At 43.4% G+C, this 25,324-nt stretch overlaps 1 protein-coding gene and 1 long non-coding RNA gene across 4 annotated transcripts in view; both read left to right on the top strand.

The window, feature by feature from the left end:
• The window catches only part of LOC108544076 (uncharacterized), an 18,903-nt gene extending 9,317 nt beyond the window's left edge, over nt 1–9,586 (top strand). Inside the window, exon 5 of one of the 2 annotated variants that reach the window (XR_001889731.1) lies at nt 9,548–9,586. This is a non-coding gene — a long non-coding RNA (uncharacterized LOC108544076). Of the gene's footprint in view, nt 1–8,824; nt 9,486–9,547 lie in introns of those variants that run through there. The other variant, XR_001889730.1, reaches the window with a different exon arrangement.
• A 4,257-nt stretch (nt 9,587–13,843) lies between these two features.
• MATR3 (matrin 3) overlaps nt 13,844–25,324 on the top strand; it is a 36,393-nt gene continuing 24,912 nt past the window's right edge. The window contains exon 1 of one of the 2 annotated variants that reach the window (XM_017895023.1): nt 13,844–14,203. In XM_017895023.1, the coding sequence (XP_017750512.1) occupies nt 14,156–14,203 (48 nt within the window). In that variant the 5' untranslated portion in view covers nt 13,844–14,155. The remainder of the gene's footprint in view (nt 14,204–25,324) is intronic. The other variant, XM_017895024.1, reaches the window with a different exon arrangement.

Genomic DNA, 25,324 nt, shown 5'->3' with positions numbered 1-25,324 from the left:
CCCGCCACCTCGCCCGGCTAGTTTTTTGTATTTTTTAGTAGAGACGGGGTTTCACCGTTTTAGCCAGGATGGTCTCGATCTCCTGACCTCGTGATCCACCCGTCTCGGCCTCCCAAAGTGCTGGGATTACAGGCTTGAGCCACCGCGCCCGGCCTTTTTTTTGTATTCTTTAGTAGAGACGGGGTTTCACTGTGTTAGCCAGGATGGTCTCAATCTCCTGACCTCATAATCCGCCTGCCTTGGCCTCCCAAAGTGCTGGGATTACAGGCATGAGCCGCCGCGCCCGGCCGTGGGGATAGGGATTTCATTATTAGCTGCTAAAAGGGAGAAGCCAAGCCCAGAACTAAGGGTTCTGATGAGTTGAAGGAGAGGAAAGATCCCCCTCAAGGCAAAGAGCCTCTGAGTTAGAATCTGTGCTTCACCAGAGTGACAATGGTAGAACTTCTCTTTCTCAGTATTAATTCTCTTGGAGAGAACTCTAGGGTTGTCTAAACCTGTTCAAATAGGCTGGCTACCCCGGCAAGTGATGGGTTGGATATAAGGCAAAGAACAGAAAGGGTGAAAGGAGGCAGAACAGACAAGTTCTGTCCCAGCCTCTGCTACCTCTAACCCCATGGCATTCTATCCTTTTCTACACTGGGCTTCCATTTCTTACCCCAACCATGATCTATCATTTAGTTTTCCAGGCACTTGAGCTCCTTCTGATTTGTGTACTCCCTCCAAGGCTGAGTTGCAGTGAGTGACAATGATCTATGCTAATTACTTATCTTGCCAGAAGACTCACACCCTTTTTAAAGGGTTTATGGCTTTTATTAACTGAATTCTATGCTAGATGTTAGGGATAAATGGTTAACAGGACACAGTTCTTGCTTATCTTGCTATGGTCTGTCAAGCCTTATGCAGTCTAGCCTTATCTCTCTTAGCCTCTTATCTTTATCATCCTTAGATTCCCTTGTTGGCCACCCTGGTTTCTTTCAGACCTTAATTAGCCTTTTGTCACTACCTTTCTACACATGCTGTTTTTCCCTTCTGGTTCCATCTTGGCATTGTCTATTTTGAGATCTCAGCTCAGTTGCAGAGAAGCTGCCTTCCCCATCTGGCCACCCATTCTGTGTGTCATAGTACCATGTTGTACCATAGAGCTAGACACAGGTGCCATGTTGTGTCTTGAAATGTGTTCACGAGCTTCCAAAGGTTTACCTCAATCCCCTTTAGTCAAGAAGCCTCAATTCTACTGACAGTTGGTAATAATAACCTCTCTGTCATAATGTACCCAAAACAGAGTAAGAATATCATGCTTTTCAGTAATACTCCAGTGAGAGAGGCTAAGAGTACCATTTTTGTTCTTGTAAAATAATTTTTTTGGACATGAATACAAAGGTGTCAGGTTACCAAATCATTTACTAGTAGACCCTAACAATATATAGGAAACTAAATGTAGCCTTTAAACATTAAGTGATGATAATGGATTTGGCTGGGCGCGGTTGCCTATAATCTCAACACTGAGAGGCCAAGGAGGCTAGATCACTTGAGGCCAGGGCAGGACCAGCATGGCCAACATGGTGAAACCCTGTCTCTACAAAAGAAAAAAATTAAAAATTAGCTGGGTGTGGTAGTGCATGCCTGTAATCCCAACCACTTGGGTGGCTGAGGCACGAGAATCACTTGAACTTGGAAGGCAGAAGTTGCAGTGAGCTGAGATCGCGCAACTGCACTCCAGCCTGGGCAACAGACGGAGACTGTATCAAAAAAAATTAATAATGGATTTGCAGAGACTTGCTATTTAGATTTCAGACATCTGTTAACTAAAACACATGTGCGGGCTTTTGTTATTATTTCAGTAATCTGTAAATATCTTTATATTTGAGAAAATTTGTGAAACATCTTTGTGTGTAAATTGACTTGCAGAACCTCTCTTACAAGCAGGCATATTGGTAAGTAGCTGCCAGGATATAACTTACAACCAGATTGAAGTGTATAATTATAACATATTTATTATTCTGGGGTTCTATAAAAAATAAAATATTTAAATCTATGATTTTTGTCATTAGGGTATACTTTGGGACACGTGGTGCCATAGAATATCAATACCATTTACTACATGTTGACCATGTTAAATACATTTAACACATCTCTTCTTTTAACAGCCCTACAAGGTACATGTTACTTGCCCAGAGTCACAGTCACACAGGAACTTGTGTGGTGTTGAATGAACCTGGCTCCAAAAGTAGTGTTTGGTTTAGGAGCTTTCATGTATTAAGTCTTGTAAATTTCTGCTTCTTCAATCATCAACCTTGTTCAATCTAACATCTTGAAGGGACTACTCAAATACCTTACTTACAGATTCTTACACCAATTCCAAATGCCAAATACCTTGTTTGAGACGGTCAACATCTGGGCTACTCTTGCAGTGGGTTCTGTTTGTCCTAATGGAACAAAACATATAGTCTTTTAGATTTTTAAAAAATATTCCTCTGGAAAGCCTTAATGAATGCCACATTCTAATCCCTAGTCTTGCCCTATGATATGATTTATCACTTTTTATTAAAATTCTTCAATGCTTGCCCTATTGTGTCTTGAAGAAACCATGGGTTGTTTTTATTTGAGACAGAATCTCGCTCTGTCACCTGGGCTGTAGTGCAGTGGCAAGATCTTGTCTCACTGCAACCTCCGCTTCCCAGGTGCAAGTGATTCTCCTACCTCAGCCTCCTGACTAGCTGGGATTATAGGGCTGCATCACCACACCTGGCTAATTTTTATATTTTTAATAGAGACCAGCTTCACTGTGTTGGCCAGGCTGAACTTGAAATTCTGACCTCAAGTGATCTGCCTGCCTCAGCCTCCCAAAATGCTGGGATTACAGACGTGAGCCATCACCCCTGGCACTATGACATTTAAAAATTAATTCCTCAAGGGTTTACTTAAATTTTTAGAAGACGGAGATGAAGTTGGATTCCCTTTATATATGTATATGCCTGCTAAATTGGGAATATAATAAGATTTGGGGCTGGGCATGGTGGTGCAAGCCTGTAATCCCAGCTTGAACCAAGAAGGCCGAGGTTGCAGTGAGCAGAAATGGAGATTGTAGCACTGCACTCCAGCCTGGGTAACAGCAAAACTCTCAAAACACTTGAATAGGCACATTGTAAAATCATTACATGATAATACAACACAAAGTAATTCTTAGATTATTTCAAGAATATTTGCGGTTAATTGGTCTAAAAAATTACATAATCTCCCTACATGCTAAAACATTTGCTGTCTGGGCGTGGTGACTCATGCCTGTAATCCTACCTCTTTGGGAGGCTGTTGCAGGAGGATCCTTTGAGCCCAGGAATTCAAAGCTGCCATGAGCTATGATGGTACCACTACACTCCAGCGTGGTGAAAAGATCCTGTCTCAAAAGAAGCATTTGCTAAAATGGTCGGCATTCGGCACTCCCAAGCTTACAAAATGTATCTGACTCCAAAAGCCACAGTAATGCTTAATGAAGAAACCCTGGAAGTCTATCAGTTAAAAAGAGAAAGCTTTATTCAAGGCTAGCAAAGGCAATTAGGCAAGAAAAGGAAATACATGAAAGGGAAAAAACATTAAAATGAGGTAAGATTACTTGGAATGCTGTTTCACCTGAAAATAGTTAATTGAGGTAGCAAGTAATCAGTTTTAATACAAATTTGTGCTTAACAAGGGGGATAAGTAGGAAATTGAAAGAAAAATAAGGCTTAGAATAATTAAGTTATGTATGAAGAAGGCATTGGAATGATGACTGTACAATAGAGGCCTAATAAAGTAAGTCATACCATGTCCAAGGAATCTTAGCATAGAATGGAAATTGTCAGTTTACAACAGTTGCTTTTGTAAACACTTGCTTTTGTAACTGGACAAGATGATTCTAACATTCATATGGAAAAATACAATGATAGTATTCTGCAAAATTAAGGGTGAAGAAGGAATAAAACACAAAAACAATAGAAGGTAGCTCAGGCTTGTAATCTCAGCTACTTGGGAGGCTGAGGCAGGAAGATTTCTTGACCCAGGAGTTCAAGGTTGCAGTAAGCTGTGGCTGTGCCTCTGCACTTCATAATCTCAACTACTCAGGAGGCTGAGGCAGGAGAATCCCTTGAACCCGGGAGGCGGAGGTTGCAGTGAGCCAAGATCCTGCCACTGCATTCCAACCTGGCCAACAGAGCAAGACTCCGTCTGTGGGGAGGGGGAGGGAATTCTGTGGAGTGATTGGGGTGTAGCCAACTGGAGGCTCCACTTTTACTTGTGGGTGACATGATCTCTCACCTGGAAGCTCAGCTGGGCCTGCTGACTATAGCAGCTTTGCTCTTTTCATATGGCTTGAGATTCTCACAGTATGACAACAAGGTTCTAAGTGGATAAAAGCAGATCTTGAAAGTTCATTTCTGGGCTGGGCATGGTAGCTTATACCTGTAGTTCTGGCACTTAGGAAGGCAAAGGCAGGAGGATTGAGTGAGTCCAGGAGTTTGAGACCAGCCTGGGCAACATGGCAAGACCCTGTCTGTACAAAATTTTTTAAAAAGAAAACATTAGCCAAGCGTGGTGGTGGGCATGCTCCCAAATACTGGGAGGCTGAGATGGGAGGATTGCTGGAGCCTGGGAAGTCAAGACTGCACTTTAGCCTGGGCAGCAGAGCAAGACCGTCTCAAAAAGAAACCCCACCAAAACCAAAACAAAAGTTTGTTTCTGTATTCTATTATTCTGTAGGGTAAAGCCAGTCACAGGGCCTTCCAGATATAGGGTGAGGGGAAATTAATTGCATTTCATGAGAACAGCAGCACAGAATTTGTGGCCATATTCAGAAGAATATATATGTATACATACACACATATATATGTACATAAAATGCTTTGTATATGTATAGTAACTTCTTAGAACACATGAGAAATATAGTAGTTGCCTTTCTTATTGTAGGTATATCTAAATCGGGAAACTTGATAGGACATCAGTAAAGCGGCAGAATAGAACAGTCTGGTGCTTAGGACCTCACAGAAACACCAATTTGAACAATAATCAATACAAGAAAATACCTTCACAAGAACTAAGGAAGCCAAGTGGCAGATAGTACCTGGGTATGGCACAGAAATAAGAAAAGATGCAAGTGAGAACCGGATTTGCCTTGTATGCAAACTCCAGCCCCACCTCAGTAAAACCCACTGACTGGCAGGCCCTCACAGCCTCATACTCCAGGCTGGTACCTGCAACTCCAGGTCAGGTTCAAGCACCTGTGGACCTACACTTCAGGCTGGCTCCCACATTCAGGCTTCAGGCCCACTGCTGCACATCCAGGTGGCAGGCTAGCCTACCACATATGGTGTGCCCAGTGTCTGGATGAGCTGACTGCTGAAAGATTTTCTCAGTTAAAGCCAGGCGTGAAGACCAGAATAAGTGTCCCCTTAAAATGTGTGGATACTAACGCATGACCATAAGGATCATAAACAATCAGGGAATCACAGAAAGGTGCAAAATAAATCACCAGCAACCCTAAAGAAGTGGCAATTTATGGACTGCCTGACAATTAAAAATAATATTATTGAAGAAGCTCAGTGAGCTACAAGGGAAATCCAGATAGAGAACTAAATGAGGGCTGGGCATGGTGGCTCACGTTTGTAATCCCAGCACTCTAGGAAGCCGAGGCAGGCGGATCACCTGAAATCAGGAATTCCAGACCAGCCTGGCCAACATGGTGAAACCCCATCTCTACTAAAAACAACAAAATTAGCCTAGTGTGGTGGCACATGCCAGTGATCCCCGCTACTGGCTAGGGAGGCTGAGGCAGGAGAATCACTTGAACATGGGAGGCGGAGGTTGCAATGAGCGCCATTGCACTCCAGCCTGGACAATAAGAGCGAAACTCCATCTCAAAAAAAAAAAAAAAAAAAAAAAATTAAATGAGATCAGGAAAACAAGACATGAACAATATGAAGTTCAACAAAGAGAAATCATTAAAAAGAAACAGGCCTGTAATCCCAGTTACTTGGGAGGCTGAGGCAGGAGAACTGCTTGAACCTGGGAGGCGGAGGTTGCAGTGAGGCAAGATCATGCCACTATACTCCAGCCTGGGCAAGAGAGCCAGACTCCGTCTCAAAAAAAAAAAAAAAAAAACAGAATAATGGTACATTACCCTCAATGGTAATTAAAATGTGTTATCAACTGCTTAATAGAGCATGTAAATAGTGGTCTATTCTACTAGACACCTGAGCTCCATGAGAACAGAGACCTTTTATTTTGTTTACTATTGTGTACTGGCAAGTGCCTAGTACACAATAGTAACAAATAGTCTCTCAAATATTAGTCAGCTGCTGAATATCAAATGGTTGACCTCAAAGGTGTGAATTTCATTTTGTCATCTTTTAGGACTTTTACTTTTGTCAAGCTTAATTTTCTCATCAAAAGAAATTTCAAGAAAAATAATGTTATTGATGACAGGACTCCTCATATTCACCTAATACATTTTAATGGATTTTGTGGTGTCAAAATATATGCCCCCCAATCTTTTCTTGCTTTTTCCTCTACTCAAAATTGGAAAAGGTCCTCATTACCATCTCAAATCCATACTCTATTCTGGCATTGAAAGTTTCATCACAGGGCCGGGCAAGGAGGCTCATGCCTGTAATCCTAGCACTTTGGGAGGCCAAGGTGGGTGGATCACCTGAGGTCAGGAGTTCGAGACCAGCCTGGCCAATGTGGCGAAACCCTATCTCTACTAAAAGTACAAAAATTAGCTGGACGTGTTGGCATGTGCCTGTAATCACAGCTACTCGGAAGAGGCAGGAGAATCACTTGAACCCGGGGGGGGTGTGGGGGTGGAGGTTGCTGTGAGCCGAGATCGCGCCATTGTATACTAGCCTGGGCAACAACAGTGAAACTCTGTCTCAAAAAAAAAAAAAAGAAAGAAAATTTCATCATTAAGTTGTACCAAACTTGTCACTTAGACCTTTCAAAGTCTCACCAGCAGTTCTTGCTTTGAAAGGCCCCATTCTTTACCATTCCTTAGGCACACCCACTCCCACACCCAAATGTGAATACAGCTTTTTACCCATCCCTGTTCACAAACAGGCCCACTTTGAGCGCACAAACAGCCCCACTTTGAGGTCAAACTCCTTGTCAATCTCTATCAAACCAAGATCCTAAGGGCTGGAGGTTTGTCTTTTCCATCATTGTAGAATGTCCTTTATGAAATAGGCATTTGATGAATGAAATCTTGCATTAATTTTGGTGGCCGGGCATGGTGGCTCACACCTCTAATCCCAGTACTTTGGGAGGCCAAGGCAGCCAGATTACATAAGCCCAGGAGTTCGACACCAGCCTAGGCAACGTAATGAAACCCCGTCTCTACAAAAAATGCCAAAAAAAAAAAAAAAAAATTAGTTGGGTTTGGTGATGTGCTTCTGTAGTCCCAGGTACTCGGAGGCTGAGGTCGAGGAACACTTGAGCCCAGGAGATCAAGGCTACAGTGAGCCAAGATGGCACTATTGCACTCCAGCCTGGGAAATACAATGAGACCCTGTCTCAAAAAACAAACAAACCAACAAACAAAAACCAAACTTTTGTTTCTTTTGTGTCTTTTTGCTGATAAGCCCCTAAGCACCTGTTATATTTCTTTTGAATCTCCCACATCATCATAAGTTAAATAATTACTCAGTTGAAAAAGTTTGACTTTCTCTGCACAATCACCAGATGGCATTAGAACCTTATGCAAACATGGGTAGTTGTGTATCTGAACTGAGATTTGATAGGCGGTCATGTTTCTGTCTGCTAGAGGACCACAGGCTGTTTCATCTAAGAGTTGAGAACAAGATCAGTTGGAATCAGACTTGCAGAGTAGAAAGCAGATAAGCTTTTGAGTGGAAGACTCAAGAGTCACTGAAAAGTGGGATCCCCTCCAAAAAAATTTTGTCTTTCCAAAGCTAGCTACATGGTGGGTTTAAACATCATCCTTTTTTTTTTTTTTTGAGATGGAGTCTCACTCTGTCACCCAGGCTGGAGTGCAGTGGCGCGATCTCAGCTCACTGCAAGCTCCACCTCCCAGGTTCACGCCATTCTCCTGCCTCAGCCTCCCAAGTAGCTGGGACTACAGGTGCCCACCACCATGGCCGGCTAATGTTTTTTGTATTTTTAGTAGAGATGGGGTTTCACCATGTTAGCCAGGATGGTCTCGATCTCCTGACTTTGTGATCCATCTGCCTCGGCCTCCCAAAGTGCTGGGATTACAGACGTGAGCCACCACGCCCGGCCAAGCCCAACTAATTTTTTGTATTTTTAGTAGAGACGGGGTTTCACCATGTTGGCCAGGCTGGTCTTGAACTCCTGACCTTGTGATTTGCCCACCTTGGCCTCCCAAAGTGCCGGGATTACAGGTGTGAGCCACCATGCCTGGCCAGCATCATATCTTGAGGGAAGCCCCAGCCCTTGATGAATCCTACCAAATTCCTTTTCCAAGCCTTTCAAATGATTGGCCTCAAAGATGTGAATCACATTTTGTAAGCTTTGCTCAAACCTTGAAAAACAGAACATAACATACAGATGTAAGATTGCAGTTCCACTTTCACAATGGCTATTTAAACATTTTCCCTCCCTGGGCATGGTGGCACACGCCTGTAAGTACCAGTATTTGGGAGGCTGAGGAAGGAGGATAGCTTATAGCCCCAGAATTAGAGGTTACAGTGAGCCACAATCAAGCTACTGCACTCCATCCTGGTGACAGAGCAAGACTCCATCTCTAAATATATAACCTGTCTCTAAATTTATATATATGATAAAAAATAAATACATAAATATATAAATTTCCCTCTTGCAGCTCCAGCTCTCAACAGAAGACTTTCTCACAGAGAAAACTGAGGTTACTTGACTATAATGTCCATGTCTTCCTTCTACCAATCTAATGAAATTTAAGCACTGTCTGCTCCATACCTCCTAGGGAAGCAAGGAAATTATCTTGCTTCCCTATCCTTTCAGGAACCTCTGTTATGGATTATCCCATCTCCTTGTATTTCCAACAATTTCTTCCCTAAGATATCCTTACTGCCAATTAGTTGTGGTCAAGTCCCTTACGTAGTAAAACAAAAAACTCTTAATCCTGCTTTCTCTCCTCTAGTCTCCATAGCCGAAATTTTCTGTATTGAATAGTTTGTCTTCCTTCTTCCCATATTCAGCCCTTCCAGTCTGACATTTCACGCTTTAGTGGAAGCAACTCTCAATGTTACCACTGATACCCATGTTGCTAAATCTTGTAGATGTCATTGGTCTTCATCTTGACCTCTTTGTAGCATTTGACCCTGTTGATCACTTTGTCCTAGAAGTATTTTTGTTGTTGTTTTCAAGGCAACACAATTTCTGTGCTTTCCTTCCTCTGCCTTCCCCTCACATATATATATATATTTGCTTTTCTCCCCCTACCTCTGTCCACTAAGTGTCCTGTGCTATACTTGATTAAAGTTCCTCAAGGATTGGTGCTCAGGCCTCTTTTTTCACTGCATTCACTTAACTTTTTTTTTTTTTTTTTTTTTTTTTTTTGAGACAGAGTCTTGCTCTGGTGATCAGGCTGGAATGCAATGGTGTGATCTCGGCTCACTGCAACCTCCGCCTCCCAGGTTCAAGCAATTCTCCTGCCTCAGCCTCCCAAGTAGCTGGGATTACAGGTGAGCACCACCACACCCAGCTAATTTTTCATATTTTTGGTAGAGACGGGGTTTTACCATGTTAGCCAGGCTGGTCTCAAACTCCTGACCTGAAATGATCCACCTCCCAAAGTGCTGCGATTACAGGTGTGAGCCACCGCGCCTGGCCGCTCTTTTATTTTTTTTTTTATTTTTTATCTTTTATTTTTTCCTTTTTGTGGAGAACGGGGTCTCGCTGTATTACCCAGGCAGGTCTCGAACTCCTGGGCTTTAGCTATCCTCCCGCCTCTGCCTCCCTGAGAACTGGGATTATAGGCGTGAGCCACCGCGCCCGGCCGCTCTTTTATTTTTTAAACATGGTCCCGCTCTGTTGCCTAGCTGGAGTGCAGTGCCACCCCCTCCCAAGCTCAATTGATCCTTCCACATCAACCACCCCGGACGCTGTCTACCCCCGCCCCAGAGTAGCTGGGACTACAGGTGCGTGTACCACCATGCCCAGCTAATTTTTGTATGTTTTGTAGAGACATGGTTTCACCATGTTGCTTAGGATGGTCTTGAACTTTCTGGCCTCAAGCGATCTGCCCGCTTTAGCCTTCCAAAGTGCTGGGATTATAGGTGTGAACCACCATGCCTGGCTTTAAGTTTATTTTTGAACTCCTGTTACTTCATTTACAGCATTAACTTGTAAATTTGTCACTAACCCACAATCTTTCCCTGAGCTCAAGACCCATATATCCGTACCTTAAATCCATATCCTTACCTTAAAATTCATGTGTTCCCAACTGAATTTGTGTTGGATAGTATTAAATAGGACTTGTATTACCCAGTTTATCTTAGATTCTGCATTTGAATTTGTAACCCCAGGGAAATGGCACTTTCCTACATCTCCAGCCCTTTTTAATGTCTATGCACAGGAGGCTGAGGTGGGAGGATTGCTTGAACTGGGGAGGTGGAGGTTGCAGTGAGCCATGGTCACACCACTGCACTCTAGCCTGAGCAACAGAGCAAGACCCTGTCTCCAAAAATAAACAAAATACAAAAAAAAAAAAAAATCTGCAGTTTCCCAAAGTCTACCTCAGAGTTTTCACACATTCTGATCCCTCTGCCTGGGGATGCTTTATTCCCTTCACCTACTCATCAGATATTAACTCAAACCTCAGTTTCTCACGAAAGCTTCCCATCCCCTCAGATTATTCACTCATCTCAAATATACACGTATTTATTGGTTCAAAGTCTGCATAAACTGTAAGCTCCATGAGGGCAGTGCTTTTGTCTCCTTTCCTGCTGTTTGCCTGAAGCCTAATATATTGACGCAGTAGGTACTCAAGAAATATTTCTTGTATCACTGACTAAATTAGATTGAGATAAAGTAATATTGTGAATCAGTGGCTTACTACTTATTTTGTAGATAAAACAATTTACCCTGTCCTGAGATGGTAACTTCATTTTTTTTTGAAACGGAGTTTCACTCTTGTTGCCCAGGCTGGAGTGCAATGGCACGATCTTGGCTCACCACAACCTCCGCCTCCCGGGTTCAAGCGATTCTCCTGCTTCAGCCTCCCAAGTAGCTGGGATTACTGGCACGCACCACCAAGCCCGGTTAATTTTTGTATTTCGAGCAGAGATGGGGTTTCTCCATGTTGGTCAGGCTAGTCTGGAACTCCCGACCTCAGGTAATCCACCCGCCTTGGGCTCCCAAAGTGCTGGGATTACAGGCATCAGTCACCGCACGGCCAAGTAACTTCATTTTTATGGCTATGCCATTTCAGGTAGTGCCTTGTTGAGTCATCAAGACTCCACTGACTAGCTTTTTCACCTCTGTTAAATTACATAACCTTTTTTTTTTCTTTTTTCTTTTTTTGAGACAGTGTCTGACTCTATAGCCCAGGCTGGAGTGCAGTAGTGCCCTAGGCTCACGGCAACCTCCGCCTCCTGCTCAAACTATCCTCAGCCCCATCCTCTGTACCAGGTGAGTAGCTGGGACCACAGGTGTGCACCACCACGCCCAGCTAATTTTGTATTATCATTATTATTATTATTGTAGAGACGGAGTTTTGCCATGATGCCCAGGCTGGTCTGGAACTCCTGAAATCAAGTGATCTACCCGCCTCGGCCTCCCAAAGTGCTGGGATTACAGGCGCCATCTACCGTGCCTCAAATTACATAACCTTTTAATGTCTCAGTTTTGTGATCTACCAAATGGTATCCCCTAGTAGCTGCCTCTCAAGGTTATTGTAGGGTTATGTGTAAACTGCTTATTGCATTGCCCACCCTATAGAAAGCACTCCATATTATAACCATTAACTGTGCCGGAAAATTCCCAACTCTCCAGATGCGGAGTTCTGCAAGGATGGTTGGGGAGAGAGTTGCAGCCAGATTAGGTCTCCAAACAATTTACTTAAGCCTCTGAAGGCCAGAGCTCAAATCCCACCAACCTGGGTACCTAACCAGTACCTCAGTCCCAAGGGTGCAGTCAAATTCACCAAAAGGTGGCGGTGGTCTTTCCGAGGGAAAAGGCTCGCCGTCCTCCGCCTCAACGACCCTCCTGCACAGAATTCCTGATTTTAAAAACCAGCTGGCCACTTTGGGAGGCCGAGGCGGGTGGATCACGAGGTCAGGAGATCGAGACCATCCTGGCTAACACGGTGAAACCCCGTCTCTACTAAAAATACAAAAAGAAATTGGCCCGGCGTGGTGGCGGGCGCCTGTAGTCGCAGCTACTTGGGAGGCTGAGGCAGGAGAATGGCGTGAACCTGGGAGGCGGAGCTTGCAGTGAGCCGAGATTGCGCCACTGCACTCCAGCCTGGGCGACAGAGCGAGACCCCGTCTCAAAGAAAAAACAAACCAGGCCGGGCGCGGTGGCTCAAGCCTGTAATCCTAGCACTTTGGGAGGCCGAGACGGGCGGATCACGAGGTCAAGAGATCCAGACCATCCTGGCTAACACGGTGAAACCCCGTCTCTACTAAAAAAATACAAAAAACTAGCCGGGTGAGGTGGTGGGCTCCTGTAGTCCCAGCTACTCGGGAGCCTGAGGCAGGAGAATGGCGTAAACCCGGGAGGCGGAGCTTGCAGTGAGCTGAGATCCGGCCACTGCCCTCCAGCCTGGGTGACAGAGCGAGACTTCGTCTCAAAAAAAAAAAAAAAAAAAAAACCCAAAACCAGCTGGCTGGGCGTGGAGGCTCACACCTTTAATCCAATGCTGAATGCTGAGAGGCGGAGGTGGGAGCATCGCTTGAGCCAAGGAGTTCCCCCCAGCCTGGGCAAAATAACGAGACCTCGTCTCTGCGGAAAAAATAAAAATAAAAAAAATTAGCTGGGTGTGGTGGTGCGAGCCTGTAGTCCCAGCTACTGGGGAGGCTGAGGTGGGAGGATCTCTTGAGGAAAGGAGTTCGAGGCTGCAGTGAGCCGTGATAACACCAGTGCACTCCAACCTGAGCGACACAGCGAGACCCTGCCTCAAATAAACAAATAAATAAATTATAAATAGACATACTTAAATAAAAACCAGCCAAAATTGTATCGTTTTGCCTTTGTGGCCCCAATATCTGGCGCTTTCCACCATTCCTTGGCAAACTGAACAACCAGCATAAAAGTCGGGTCTAAGCCAGGGACTCTCGCGAATCGCTTCTAACGCATACTCTATTTAAATTTTGTATTGGCTGGGCGCGGTGGCTCAAGCCTGTAATCCCAGCACTTTGGGAGGCCGAGACGGGCGGATCACGAGGTCAAGAGATCCAGACCATCCTGGCTAACATGGTGAAACCCCGTCTCTACTAAAAAATACAAAAAACTAGCCGGGCGAGGTGGCGGGCGCCTGTAGTCCCAGCTACTTGGGAGGCTGAGGCAGGAGAATGGCATAAACCTGGGAGGCAGAGCTTGCAGTGAGCTGAGATCCGGCCACTGCACTCCAGCCTGCGTGACAGAGCGAGACTCCGTCTCAAAATAAATAAATAAATAAATAAATTTTGTATTATGCTATTCAGGAGGTTGACAAACAGCCTTTTAGGGAATGGGACTCGAACTCGTAAGCCACGGCTGTTCCTCCATTTCCCGCCTCAGCTGGATGACGGAGAGGATCTCCAGGATTAAAGAACAACTACCTCAGGCTAGGGCGCGAGCGAGGTGCGCGCGCCGAGTAGGGGGAGGGGCCTGGCGCGCACCGAACCGGACCGAGGGGGTGGGGGCGAGCTCTCTCGCGAGAGTGGGTTTGTTCTTGGGCTGCAGCCGCTGCCGCCACCTCTCGCCAGCGCCGTTGCTGCGGGGGATTGTGGGAGCCTCCGCGTCCCGCTCGCTGGGAGAGAGGTACCTCTCCTTTTCCCTCTCCCTTTCCCTAAGGTAGGCGTGAAGCGGGTAAGAGTCGGGGTGGGGTGGCTGGGGGCTCTCCGTGTCCGCCGGGAGGGGACAACGACAGCGACAGGGGCTGTGGGAAGCCGGCGGCGCGCCTTTCTTGCTCGCTCCCGCTTTGCCTCCCTCCGCGCTGCGTATGTGAGCCGCCTGATCGGCGGCCGCCATGTTAGGAGCGCAGTGGCGGCGCAACCAGCCTTCTCGGGCGGTGGAGGTGAGCGGTCCGGGAGGGAAACACGCGGCCGGCCGAGGGCCCAGGGTGCGGCGGGAGATTGGGGGTCAAGAGGTGCGCTGACCTGCCGAGCTTCCCGCGCGTCCTGGGCTCGTTGTGGGCGGGGGCGGGACGACTAGCCCGTTACACGCGGGCCGCGGCGCTGAGGAGGAGGGAGGAGCTCGCTCGAGGCCTGAGGGACAGACTGTCTATTGGGAGCATGCCGTTTGGGGAGGATGGTTAAGATAGCTAAGTCCTTGGGTAGCGCTGGTCCCAAATAACCCGTTCGCCTTTTTTTCTCTGAAAATGTTCCCCAAAATGGAGGATTTCACAGACTCCGAAGAGCCTGCTGTTTGAGCAGCGTTTCTTTCTTTTCCCGGTGTCACGGCCTTCACGCCGCTCCTCGCCCATCGCCTGAGAGCGCCCCCTAAGAGTCCCAGCCCAGACGCGCGCGCTCGCGGCATTAGTTGGACATCAGAAACAATTCCTCCCCGCCCCCCATCGCGTAAAATGGCCGAAAATGAAACGTTAACGCTTGTTTTCGTACTGCGTCGTGGAGCTAGCCGCCTGCAGTACGCTGCGAGGCGGGTGATTTGCGCTTGTTTAGTAAGTCACCTCACATCCTTTTTCTCTTTATCAAAATACTATTAGTTCTGGTTCCTGTAGAGAGGATCGTGTGGTGTGGGACCTTCCGGTTTCCAGACAAAGGGTTTTGGAGTACCGTGGTGTAGTCGCCGCATCATTCTTTGCATTTCAAGCTCTGTGCCATGTTCTGTGTTCTGCATTTACCGTGGATGAATATCCCCTAGGTGTTTATCCTGCTCTGTGGCCATGTTCTGTGTGGAATAGTTCTATTGGATCAGTTGGAGTTTTTCAGCCAGACATTTCTAGAACGATTATGGTGGTTCTGAAATGTCTAGTCTTTCGGGCGCGCTGGAATAATGTGAAGAATTGTTGATTTCGTAGGTAGTGGTCACGAGATTTTGTATTGATGCTGCGTTCTGTGTTTTAAACCTTGGCTTAAGGTTTCTGAGTAGTCGGTAAAATACATTTTTCTCCCAGGGAAATCTAAACAGTTGACTATGCGGACAAAAATGATGTTTCAGGCTATTTTAAATTTTTTAAATGTTTAAGATTTCTCTTTAAAATATCTTTACTAACGGCTCAGTCATCTACGCAGTCTATCGACGTTGTTTTCACATTAGTATTGTTTTAAAAGCAAGAAGTGCTTGAGACATTTTCGTTGAAAAAACGCTCTGGATGATGCCTTTTCCACTTAAATAGAATGTTTTCGCAAACTCGAAATTAAACAACATTAAAATACTACATGAAGATTCTTGTTGGTTATGTAAGATTTGAAAAAGATCATTTAGCCAGATGTGTGTTGAAATGCTTTAAATTTGTATTTCTTTCTTTGCACTTAACAGTATATACTTAGAACATTACTTTGTACTTAATCCAGAGAAGTTTTACTTTATCATCTTTATATATTTTTCAGCCGTGTACAGCTTTTGTTATCACATTTTGAACTAATTTGGAAGGATTTAACCACCCCTTGATCTGTGCATTTGTTTTAGTCTTTAAACATACTAATTTTCTTTCTAATGCTTTTAGAGTTTGTAAACGCTAATATTGCAAGTGAGTTAATGGTTTTTACTGAGGAGTGCAATGATGATGTCATATTTTAGGAGCATCACGTAGTTCAAATCCTTAATTTTATAGAAGAGAAGGTTAAAGCCCGGATAGGTCGTAACCGGTTGCAATAGTAGCAGTGCTGCCAGTGTGGTCTACAGAGGCCTTGGATCTTTTTTTTCTCTGAAACAGGATCGTTCTATTGCCCAGACTGGAGTGCAGTGGCGTGATCACTGGCTCAGGGCAGCCTCGACCTCCCAGGCTCAAGTAATCCTCCCATTTCAGCCTCCTGGGTAGCTGAGATCACAGGCGCGCGCTCCCACACCAAGCTAATTTTTTGATCATCTGTAGAGACGTGTTCTCACTATGTGGTTCAGGCTGGTGTCGAACTCTCGGAGCTCTTAGATCTTAATTCAGACTCCTTCATAGTATAATAGGCTTAAAATGGAAAGACGGTGCTTACAGGAATTTATCCTAAGGGAGTAATGTGTCAGAGTTGCGTGTATAAATTTAATACCAGTTTTAAGAATGTTTTTTAAAAATCTAAAGATTCAAGTTTTGGGAATCTGCTAATTCTATTGTGGAAATGGAAATCTATACAGCTACTTAAAACAGTATTTTAGGTGGAGAGTGTGATGGGAAAATGGTAATGGTATATAGTTTTAACTGGAAAGGAAAATTTTGTAAAACTGCTAATGTCGTTCAATTGTTTTTTAAAGGACAGTGTAAAACATGAAAATAGAGATATACCCCGAAATGTTTGCTCAGATGTTGGCATTACGGATGATTTGTTTCCTCCTGATGTTTTTCTGAATTTACCACGAGAAATAACATCTACTTTTGTAATGAGAGAAAAAAATGAAAAACGTTTTGTAAATGCTGTAACTGCTTAAAATACTAGAATCTTCTGTATTTTTAAGGGAAATTGGCATAGACATAAACTAGCTGCTTCAAGTCTGAAGTGAAAAGTACTCAGAAGTGACAGAAAGCAGTACTTGTGTAACATTTTGGATATTAGGTATAAGCAAACACAGGAATCATTCTTACGCAAAAATGTTAAAATCATGATTATTGGAAATATTACTAATTAGCTTACAATATGAATTGCCGCCAAAGAATTGAATAATAGATGTTCTTAGAACATCTTTTAGTTAGGGATACTTGCTTTTATATACCTCCTTTAGTTAGAATTACAGTACAGTTATCCCACACTTCTGGCAACAGGTTCTAAAAGTGGGTAATTGTGGCCGGTGGCCTGTATTCCCAGCACTTTAGGAGGCCAAGGCGGGCGGATCATCTGAGGTAAGGAGTTCTGAGACCAGCTTGCCCAACATGGCGAAACCCCATTTCTACTAAAAGTACAAAATTTGCTGGGCGTGGTGGCAGGCACCTATAATGTAATCCCAGCTACTTGGGAGGGTGAGGGAGGAGAAATCACTTGAACCCCGGAGGGGGAGGTACCAGTTAACCGAGATGGCGCCACTGCATTCCAGCCTGGGCAACAGACTGGAATGTTTAATTTTTTATGTTCCATTTTAAATGTTTAATTTTTTCTCAAAAAAAATTAAAGTGGATGGTTGACTTAACATTTGGGATGGACAGTGCTAAGTTTGTTGAGATTAATTGGAAGGGTTATAGGCTGGGAGTGTAGTTTTGTAGATTTTGCCATTTTCTGTTTATGTGATTGGTTACTATAAGGCACAGCGCTGTTCAGGAAATAAAGTGCTGTAATTTATAATTATTAGCTATGTAGCAAACCTTTCTCATTGGATCATTAAGATTAAGGGCTCTGAAGTTCTTGATAAAAGTTTGTGTGGAAAAGGTTAATGGATAATTAAAAGTAAAACAGAAAACAAGCCTATGGGTTGAGTTTTGGCTATGTACCTTTAAAGGGGTTTTATATGTAATTTAAAAAATTGTAAGTTTTAGGTTTTAACAACACGTTTATATTATAAGCCTATTTGTAATACAGTAAAAGTTACATGATAAAGTGCTGTTATCCGACCTAACCTGAATGTAATTTATTACTGTGGCACTTCCGTGTGGATGGAGTGCGGAGTGCCAATGATGTGATGCAGCTTTGGTATACTTTTCCAGTTGTGCATTAAGCCCTGTTGTTCTCTGTATAGATTAAAGCTCAAGGTTCTTTGCAAGTGGAAAACAAAAAAAAACAAAAACAAAAAAAAAACGAAGTACTAATGAAAGCTTAGGTTTGAAAAAATTTTAAACTATTCCAAAATTTAAAGTATGCTTGCTTACCCGCCCCCCCTGCCCCGCAAACCTTAAAACATCTTAGGTGACATTCTCTTTAATCTAGAATCCCACTAGAATCCCACTAATGTGTGGTTGTTGATACCCTGTTCTCAGGCAAAAAACAGGTTAGTAGGAAAGCAAGAGAAGAGGGTGCCTGTGGGGCAGGAGAGAGTAGTTCTTTCCTATGCAGATGGATAAGAAAAGTAAAAGCAACAGAGTGCCTATGGTAAATGTCTTGGCCAGCAGTAAATGCAACAAGTATGGAAAGTAATCATTTAATTAATATTAGGGAGCAGTATCATCTGCATTTAGTTCATGACGATGCATAACTTTCAGGTCTTTTAGGATGAAGCGTTTGGTTTTTTTCCTCCTTTGTGAGGATTGTTAGGATAGTAAGCATCCCCCTTTGGTATAGTAACACACAGGAACCTATACCATATGTGAAAATTAAAAGTCAATTATTTGAGCACCCAACTTAAGCAGTAGTTGGAGAAAGAACAGTGATGTCAAAGAAATACAAACATTTGGCTGGGCATGGTGGCTCACACCTGTAATCCCAGCACTTTGGGAGGCTGAGGTGGGGGGATCACTTCAGGCCAGGAGTTCGAGACCAACCTGGGCAACATGCTGAAACCGTTTCTACTAAAAATACAAAAATTAGCCGGGCGTGATGACGTGTGCTTGTAATTCCAGCTGCTGAAGAGGCTGAAGCAGGAGAATTGCTTGAACTTGGGAGGCGGAGGTTGCAGTGAGCCGAGATCGTGCTACTGTGCTCCAGGCTGGTGACAGAACAAAACTGTCTCAAAAAGAAAAGGGATACAAACATTTGAACTCCAAATATTCTTTGTGTGTAGAAAAATTTAGTGGATAATTAAAACTAAAGCAGAGAGAAAAGCCTATGAGTTGAGAGATTTTTAGATATGTGACTGGAAAGATTGGAAAAGCATATCAGTTTTAATGCTTGTATCTGTTTTTGTGTGGGCTGTGGTATTTTGGAAAAGCACCATGGAGGAGGAAGTTTTGCAGTTATGCACCAAGGGACACCAAGAAACATTAGCATTGTTCTTGGTAATGGCAAGAAATTGAAAACAACCTAAATGTTCATCATCTGCAGAATAGATAAGTACATATGCATACGTAATGATACCTATATTGCAGTGAAAATGTAGGTTTAAGTCACAGTTGTGGATAAATCAGTTTTTAAAAGTAAGTCAGAACAGTACATTTGAAGTCGATTTGCATAAAGTTCAGAAATGCAAAATTAACACTTTTTAAGGGTACATACATTAAGTAGTCAAACTTAAAAACAAGGGGAGGGAGTCTTTTGAAATTGCTATGTAGATTTATTTCCAAGGTCTTTTAATGTTCTGTTTCATATTTTATATACATTGGTTTGTATAATACATTGAATGATTAAAAGGAGGTGGTGGGCCTTGAGAAAATTATTAGTATTACATGAAATGAGAGAGGGATGCATCCCAGCTATTAATTTTATTTACACAAGCATTGAGTAGTTTCTGTAAATGGAATAGCAAGCAGACGTTTCTATAAGGTGTTTGGTTATGGTTGAGGAAAAGGTTTAAAGAAGTAGAACGGAACCAATATATGAAAGGCATTGAAAATTACATGTGAGGCAGGGCACAGTGGTTCATGCCTGTAACCTCAGCACTTTGGGAGGCTGAGTCAGGAGGATCACTTGAGCCCAGGAGTTCATGAACAGCTCAGGCAACATAGTGAGACCTTGTCTCTACTAAAAATGTAAAAAGTTAGTCAGGTATAGTGGTGTGTGCCTGTGGTCCCTGCTGAGATGGGAGGATCACTTGAGCCCGAGAGATTGAGTCTGCAGTGAGCCAAAATTGTGCCGCTGCGTTGGGCAACAGATTAAGACCCTGTCTTGGAAGAAAAAAAAAAAGGGAAATCAGTGTGGATTTCATGTGGTAAGTGGTAGGGAGTAGTAGGTTTTTGAGCCAGGAGAGTGTGAAATGAGTGATGGTTCAGGTTGTTTATATTGAAAGATGATGAGGTATGAGCTTTGATGCTAGGAGGCCAGCTAACAAGCAGAGCTAAGATTATGGCAGAGAGAATAGAAAGGTAAGGTCTATGGCCGTACCACCCTAAACGCACCTGATTTCATCTGATCTTGGATGCTAAACAGTGTTGGGCCTGGTTAGTGCTTGGATGGGAGACAGGTTGAAGGGTGATTTAAACACGTTGGCAATAGAGAATGAAGAAGGAAGATGTTTAGTTTATCCACTTTTACTAGAATTACTGCAGTATAGTGTATTGTTCTTTATCTTACCTGTTAAAAGTTACTACCAGTTGGCTCACACCTGTAATCCCAGCACTTTGGGAGGCCAAGGTGGGTGAATCACAAGGTCAGCAGTTCAAGACCAGTCTGGCCAACATGGTGAAACCCTGTCTCAACTAAAAAATACAGAAAATTTGCCTGTTGTTGTGGTGTGCACCTGTAATCCCAGCTACTCAGGAGGCTGAGGCAGGAGAATTGCGGGAACCCGGGAGGTGGAGGTTGCAGTGAGCTGAGATCGCGCCAACCCCGGGCAGCCGGTTGTGTGAGGCCTCGCTCATCAAAAAGAAAAAAAAAAAAAAGTTACTACCAGATGAGTGAGGACGCATCTCCGGCTCACTGCATCACTCCACCTCCCGGGTTCACGCCATTCTCCTGCCTCGAGCCTCCGCCAGTAGCCTGGGACTACACAGGTCGCGAGCGCCACCAGACGCTCCGGGCTAAATTTTTTGTATTTTTAGTAAGAGGCTGGGGGGTTTCACTGTTGTGCCCAGGATGGTCTCCACATACTCCTGGCCTCGAGTCGAGGAATCTGCCCCTGCCTTGGCCTGCCCCAAAGTGGGCTGGGATTCACAGGTGTGAGCCACTGCGTCCAGCTGTTACTACCAGTCTTTAAATCTGTTTTTGAAAGCTAGTACCTGGTTACTAGTATGACATTAAAGTTGACACATGAAAGAGACTATGGTGCAGATAAAAAGATTATAAGCTCTTTATTCATGTGTCTTTGGATTTCAGTCCTTTTACCTCAAAGTTTTCTCATCTAAAATAAAGAAAAATAGATTTTACCTTCTTAGTTTTATGAGGATCAGATTACACCAAATTAGATGATTACTATGGTGCTTTGTGCCAGACACTATTTTAGATGTTTTATGTAGACTAATTTATTAAGTCTTCTTTTTGAGACGGTCTCGCTCTGTCACCCAGGCTGGAGTGCAGTGGTGCAATCTTGGCTCACTGCAGCCTCTGCCTCTGGGGTTCAAGTGATTCTTCTGCCTCACTCAGCCTCCCCAGTAGCTGGGATTACAGGCACATGCCACCACGCCTGGCTAATTTTTGGTGGTTTTTTGTTTTGTTTTGTTTTTTTGAGACAGTTTTGCTCTTGTTGCCCAGGCTGGAGTGCATTGGCACTATCTCAGCTCACTGCAGCCTCCGCCTTCTGGGTTCAAGTGATTCTCCTGCCTCAGCCTCCCAAGCAGCTGGGATTACAGGCACCTGCCACCACACCCTGCTCATTTTTGTATTTTTAGTAGACACAGGGTTTCCCTACGTTGGGCAGGCTGGTCTCGAGCTTGTGGCCTTAAGTGATTATCCCACCTCAGCTTCCCAAAGTGCTAGGATTACAGCCATGAGCCACTGTGCATGGCCTAATTTATCAAGTCTTTACAGCCTTATGAAGTAGGTATTATTTTTATTTCCCCCCACCCTTTTTGGCTCAAGATCACACAGCTGTTTGTAATAGAACCAGGATTCATGTGAAGGTTTTTGGACCCCCCAAATTTAGTATGTATGAAATAAAAGTTGTACAAATGTTGATGAAAGTCAAGAGAGTAGGGCTCTTAGGGATACAGAATGGAGCCTTTTTTTTTTTTTTAATTTGAGACAGAGTCTCACTCTGTCACCCACCCTGGAGTGCAGTGGCACAGTCTTGGCTCACCGCAGCCTCCACCTCCCGGGTTCAAGTGATTCTCCTGCCTCAGCCTCCCAAGTAGCTGGGACTACAGGCATGTGCCACCACACCTGGCTAATTTTTGTATTTTTAGCAGAGATGGGGTTTTGTCATATTGACCAGGCTGGCCTTGAACTCCTGACCTCAAGTGATCCTCTCGCCTCAGTCTCCCAAAGGGCTGGGACTACAGGTATGAGCCCCGGCACCCAGCCCAGAATGGAGCCTTGAAAGAAATCACTGATTTTGCTTAAGCAGAGAAGAAAGTAGAGAGCCAAGTTTCTGTCGAGATCAAATAGACAGTGAACATCATCAGGTTAACAGGGTAACTTTCTATCTTGTGAGACAGGTTTACTCCATCAATTTTGTGTAGTTTCAATCAGTAACTATTTCTTGCCTGATTGAAGGTCACTGGGAAAAAAAATTTAAACCTAGGAAGACAATATTATTTCAGGTCTGAGTGAGAGTTTCTTACACTGGTTGACAAGTAGTGTTCTATCTTCTCAGCAGCTGATGCCACTCTGCAACACTCTTATTAATTAGCCTAAGGATCAAGAAGTGGACTAGAAGTTGATTTCACATCTGTTAGATGGATTAAGAGCAATGGTCTTAAAGCACTTTTGAAAATACTCAGGCTTGTTTTTCAGCCTTCCTGGCACTACACTCTTTTATCTTTTCTATTGTATGATGACACGTGCTACTTTACCACACCTGGCTAATTTTTGTATTTTTAGTAGAGACGAGGTTTCACCATGTTGGCAAGGCTGGTTGCAAACTCCTGACCTCAGGTAATCTGCCCGCCTTGGCCTCCCAAAGTGCTGGATTACAGGTGTGAACCACTACGCCTGGCCTATTTTAAAAACTTAAGGCACTCAAAGTACATGCCATACTGAGATGAGATTGTGACACTCGAAAACATAGAGAGCATAAGATTTGAAAGTGGCTGAAACTCTAGGAAAAAAAATGGAGTAGTTCCTCAGCACACTTCAAAAAACAAACCCTTAAGTGAAATCATTGTTACAGAATATATTAGGAAATACTATATACACCAACATTAAAATGAAAACTTCTAGTACCTTTAAAATGGAAACTATGGTAAGTTCTTTATAAAACCATTAAAAAATTTAATAAATGAAGAAAAATTCAAAGAGTAACTGAAACCTGTTTGAATTGAAAATAAGTTGGATGCTTGTTTGAAAGTCCTGACCACAGGAATCAATATTTTTGTGTGATTTACGACAAAAATCAAGCAGTTGCCTTTCCAAATGATGCTGCTTTGAAATTACTGATAGTCAACTATGTCTGCCATCTGCCAGTGACATGGGTTAAGACATTTTTACTAAATTGGTATTGTTGATTGCTGTCTAAAACGTATTTGGTATATTTTCACATGAATAAGCTAATAAATGATCAAGGTGATTGGCCTTGATAGAACATTTGGAAAATCTGAACATTTCTTGCAGTTCAGAAGAGGAAAATACAAGAAACTGTAGTTTTCTAGCTGTTGCTTGTAAGTTTCAATGTGAAGTTAAAGGATTAAAATAATGTCATGAAGGTATTTTTTTCCCCGCGTATCCCTACTTTTATAGTTAAACCACAAATAATCTTTTATAGTTTTATGGGTAAACCATCTCAAATTAGTTGTGTGTGGGTTTTTTTTTTTTTTTTTTTTTTTTTTAGTTCTGACTACAAAGACTGAGATGAGAAAATTTTATTTTTTTGTTTGTTTTGATTTTTGAGACGGATTCTTGCTCTGTGGCCCAGGATGGAGTACAATGCCGCGATCTCAGCTCACTGCAACTTCTGCCTCCCAGGTTCAAGCAATTCTCTGGCCTCAGCCTCCTGAGTAGCTGGTACTACAGGTGCGTGCCACCATGCCCAGCTAATTTTTGTATTTTTCGTAGAGACGGAGTTTCGCCATATTGGCCAGGATGGTCTCAATCTCTTGACCTCATAATCTGCTCGCCTTGGCCTCCCAAAGTGCAGGGATTACAGGCGTGAGCCACCGTGCCCTGCCAGAGAAAAATTATTTAAAAGAGTGATTATCTCACACAGTTGAAAGCATAGCTGAAGATCCATGTAGAGTAGTAGATACCTCTTAGCATTTTGGGAGGCCAAGGCAGGAGGATCGCTTGAGCCCAGGAGTTGGAGACCAGCCTGGCCAACATGGTGAAAACCCCTGTCTACCAAAGCTGTGAAAATTAACCGAGCATGGTGGTGTGTGTCTGTAGTCCCAGCTGGTTGGGCTGAGGTGGAAGGATGGTTTGAGCCTGGGAGGCAGAGGTTACAGTGAGCATGGGCAATGGAGGAGTCAGACACTGTCTTTAAAAAAAAAAACAGCTAAAGATCTTTTCATTTTTTTCTAATACCTTCTAAGAAACTAAAGTTGGCTTGCGCTTATTTTAGTAATTATGCTAAATAACCCTCTGAAAGAATGACTAAGGACTTACAGGTAATCTTTAAGGAAATTTAGATCTGGAACAGCTGTTTGCTTCTGTTCTCCATGAATTTTCAGGGTATGAAAATTTTCAGAAATATTTTAGTAGTCTAGTTATTTTAATTGGAAAAGAAAATCCAATAACAAAATCAGATTCTCATGGAATGGGAGGTAGAATATTAACTGAAACGTTTCCTGACCATACATAGGGATGATATTCAGATTTGTTTAGATGTTGAATGTGAAGCTGACATTTTTAAACAGCTTAAAATTGTATCATAAAATAGTTTTAAGTTACAGTTTGTTTTGAGTTGTCTATAAAAATGAATTTTTAAGCTCATTTGTTCAGAATTTGGTTATCGGGCCGGGCATGGTGGCTCACGCCTATAATCCCAGCACTTTGGGAGGACGAGGCAGGGGGATCATGTGAGGTCAAGACCAGCCTGACCAACATGGAGAAACCCTGTCTCTACTAAAAACACAAAATTAGCTGGGTGTGGTGGCATGTATCTGTAATTTCAGCTACTTGGGAGACTGAGGCAGGAGAAGCACTTGAACCCAGGAGGCAGAGGTTGCAGTGAGCTGAGATTGTGCCATTGCATTCCAGCCTGTGGGCATCAAGAGTGAAACTCCATCTCAAAAAAAAAAAAAGAATTTGGTTATCAAGATTGTAGTAAATGGCATTTGTGAAGTGAAGTTGTGGGTAATGTTGATAGTTTTTAGGGGGGTGCAGGTGCTTTCTTTTTTCGAAGTGAAAGGTTCTACATTGATGGGCATTTACACTATTACATAGAGATTTAAAATAGGTAAATTGGATTTTGATAGTAAATGTTC

Source organism: Rhinopithecus bieti, unplaced genomic scaffold (genome assembly GCF_001698545.2).
Source record: "Rhinopithecus bieti isolate Rb0 unplaced genomic scaffold, ASM169854v2 scaffold_26430, whole genome shotgun sequence".
Taxonomy (NCBI): domain Eukaryota; kingdom Metazoa; phylum Chordata; class Mammalia; order Primates; family Cercopithecidae; genus Rhinopithecus; species Rhinopithecus bieti.
This window is presented reverse-complemented; position numbering and strand designations above follow the sequence as displayed.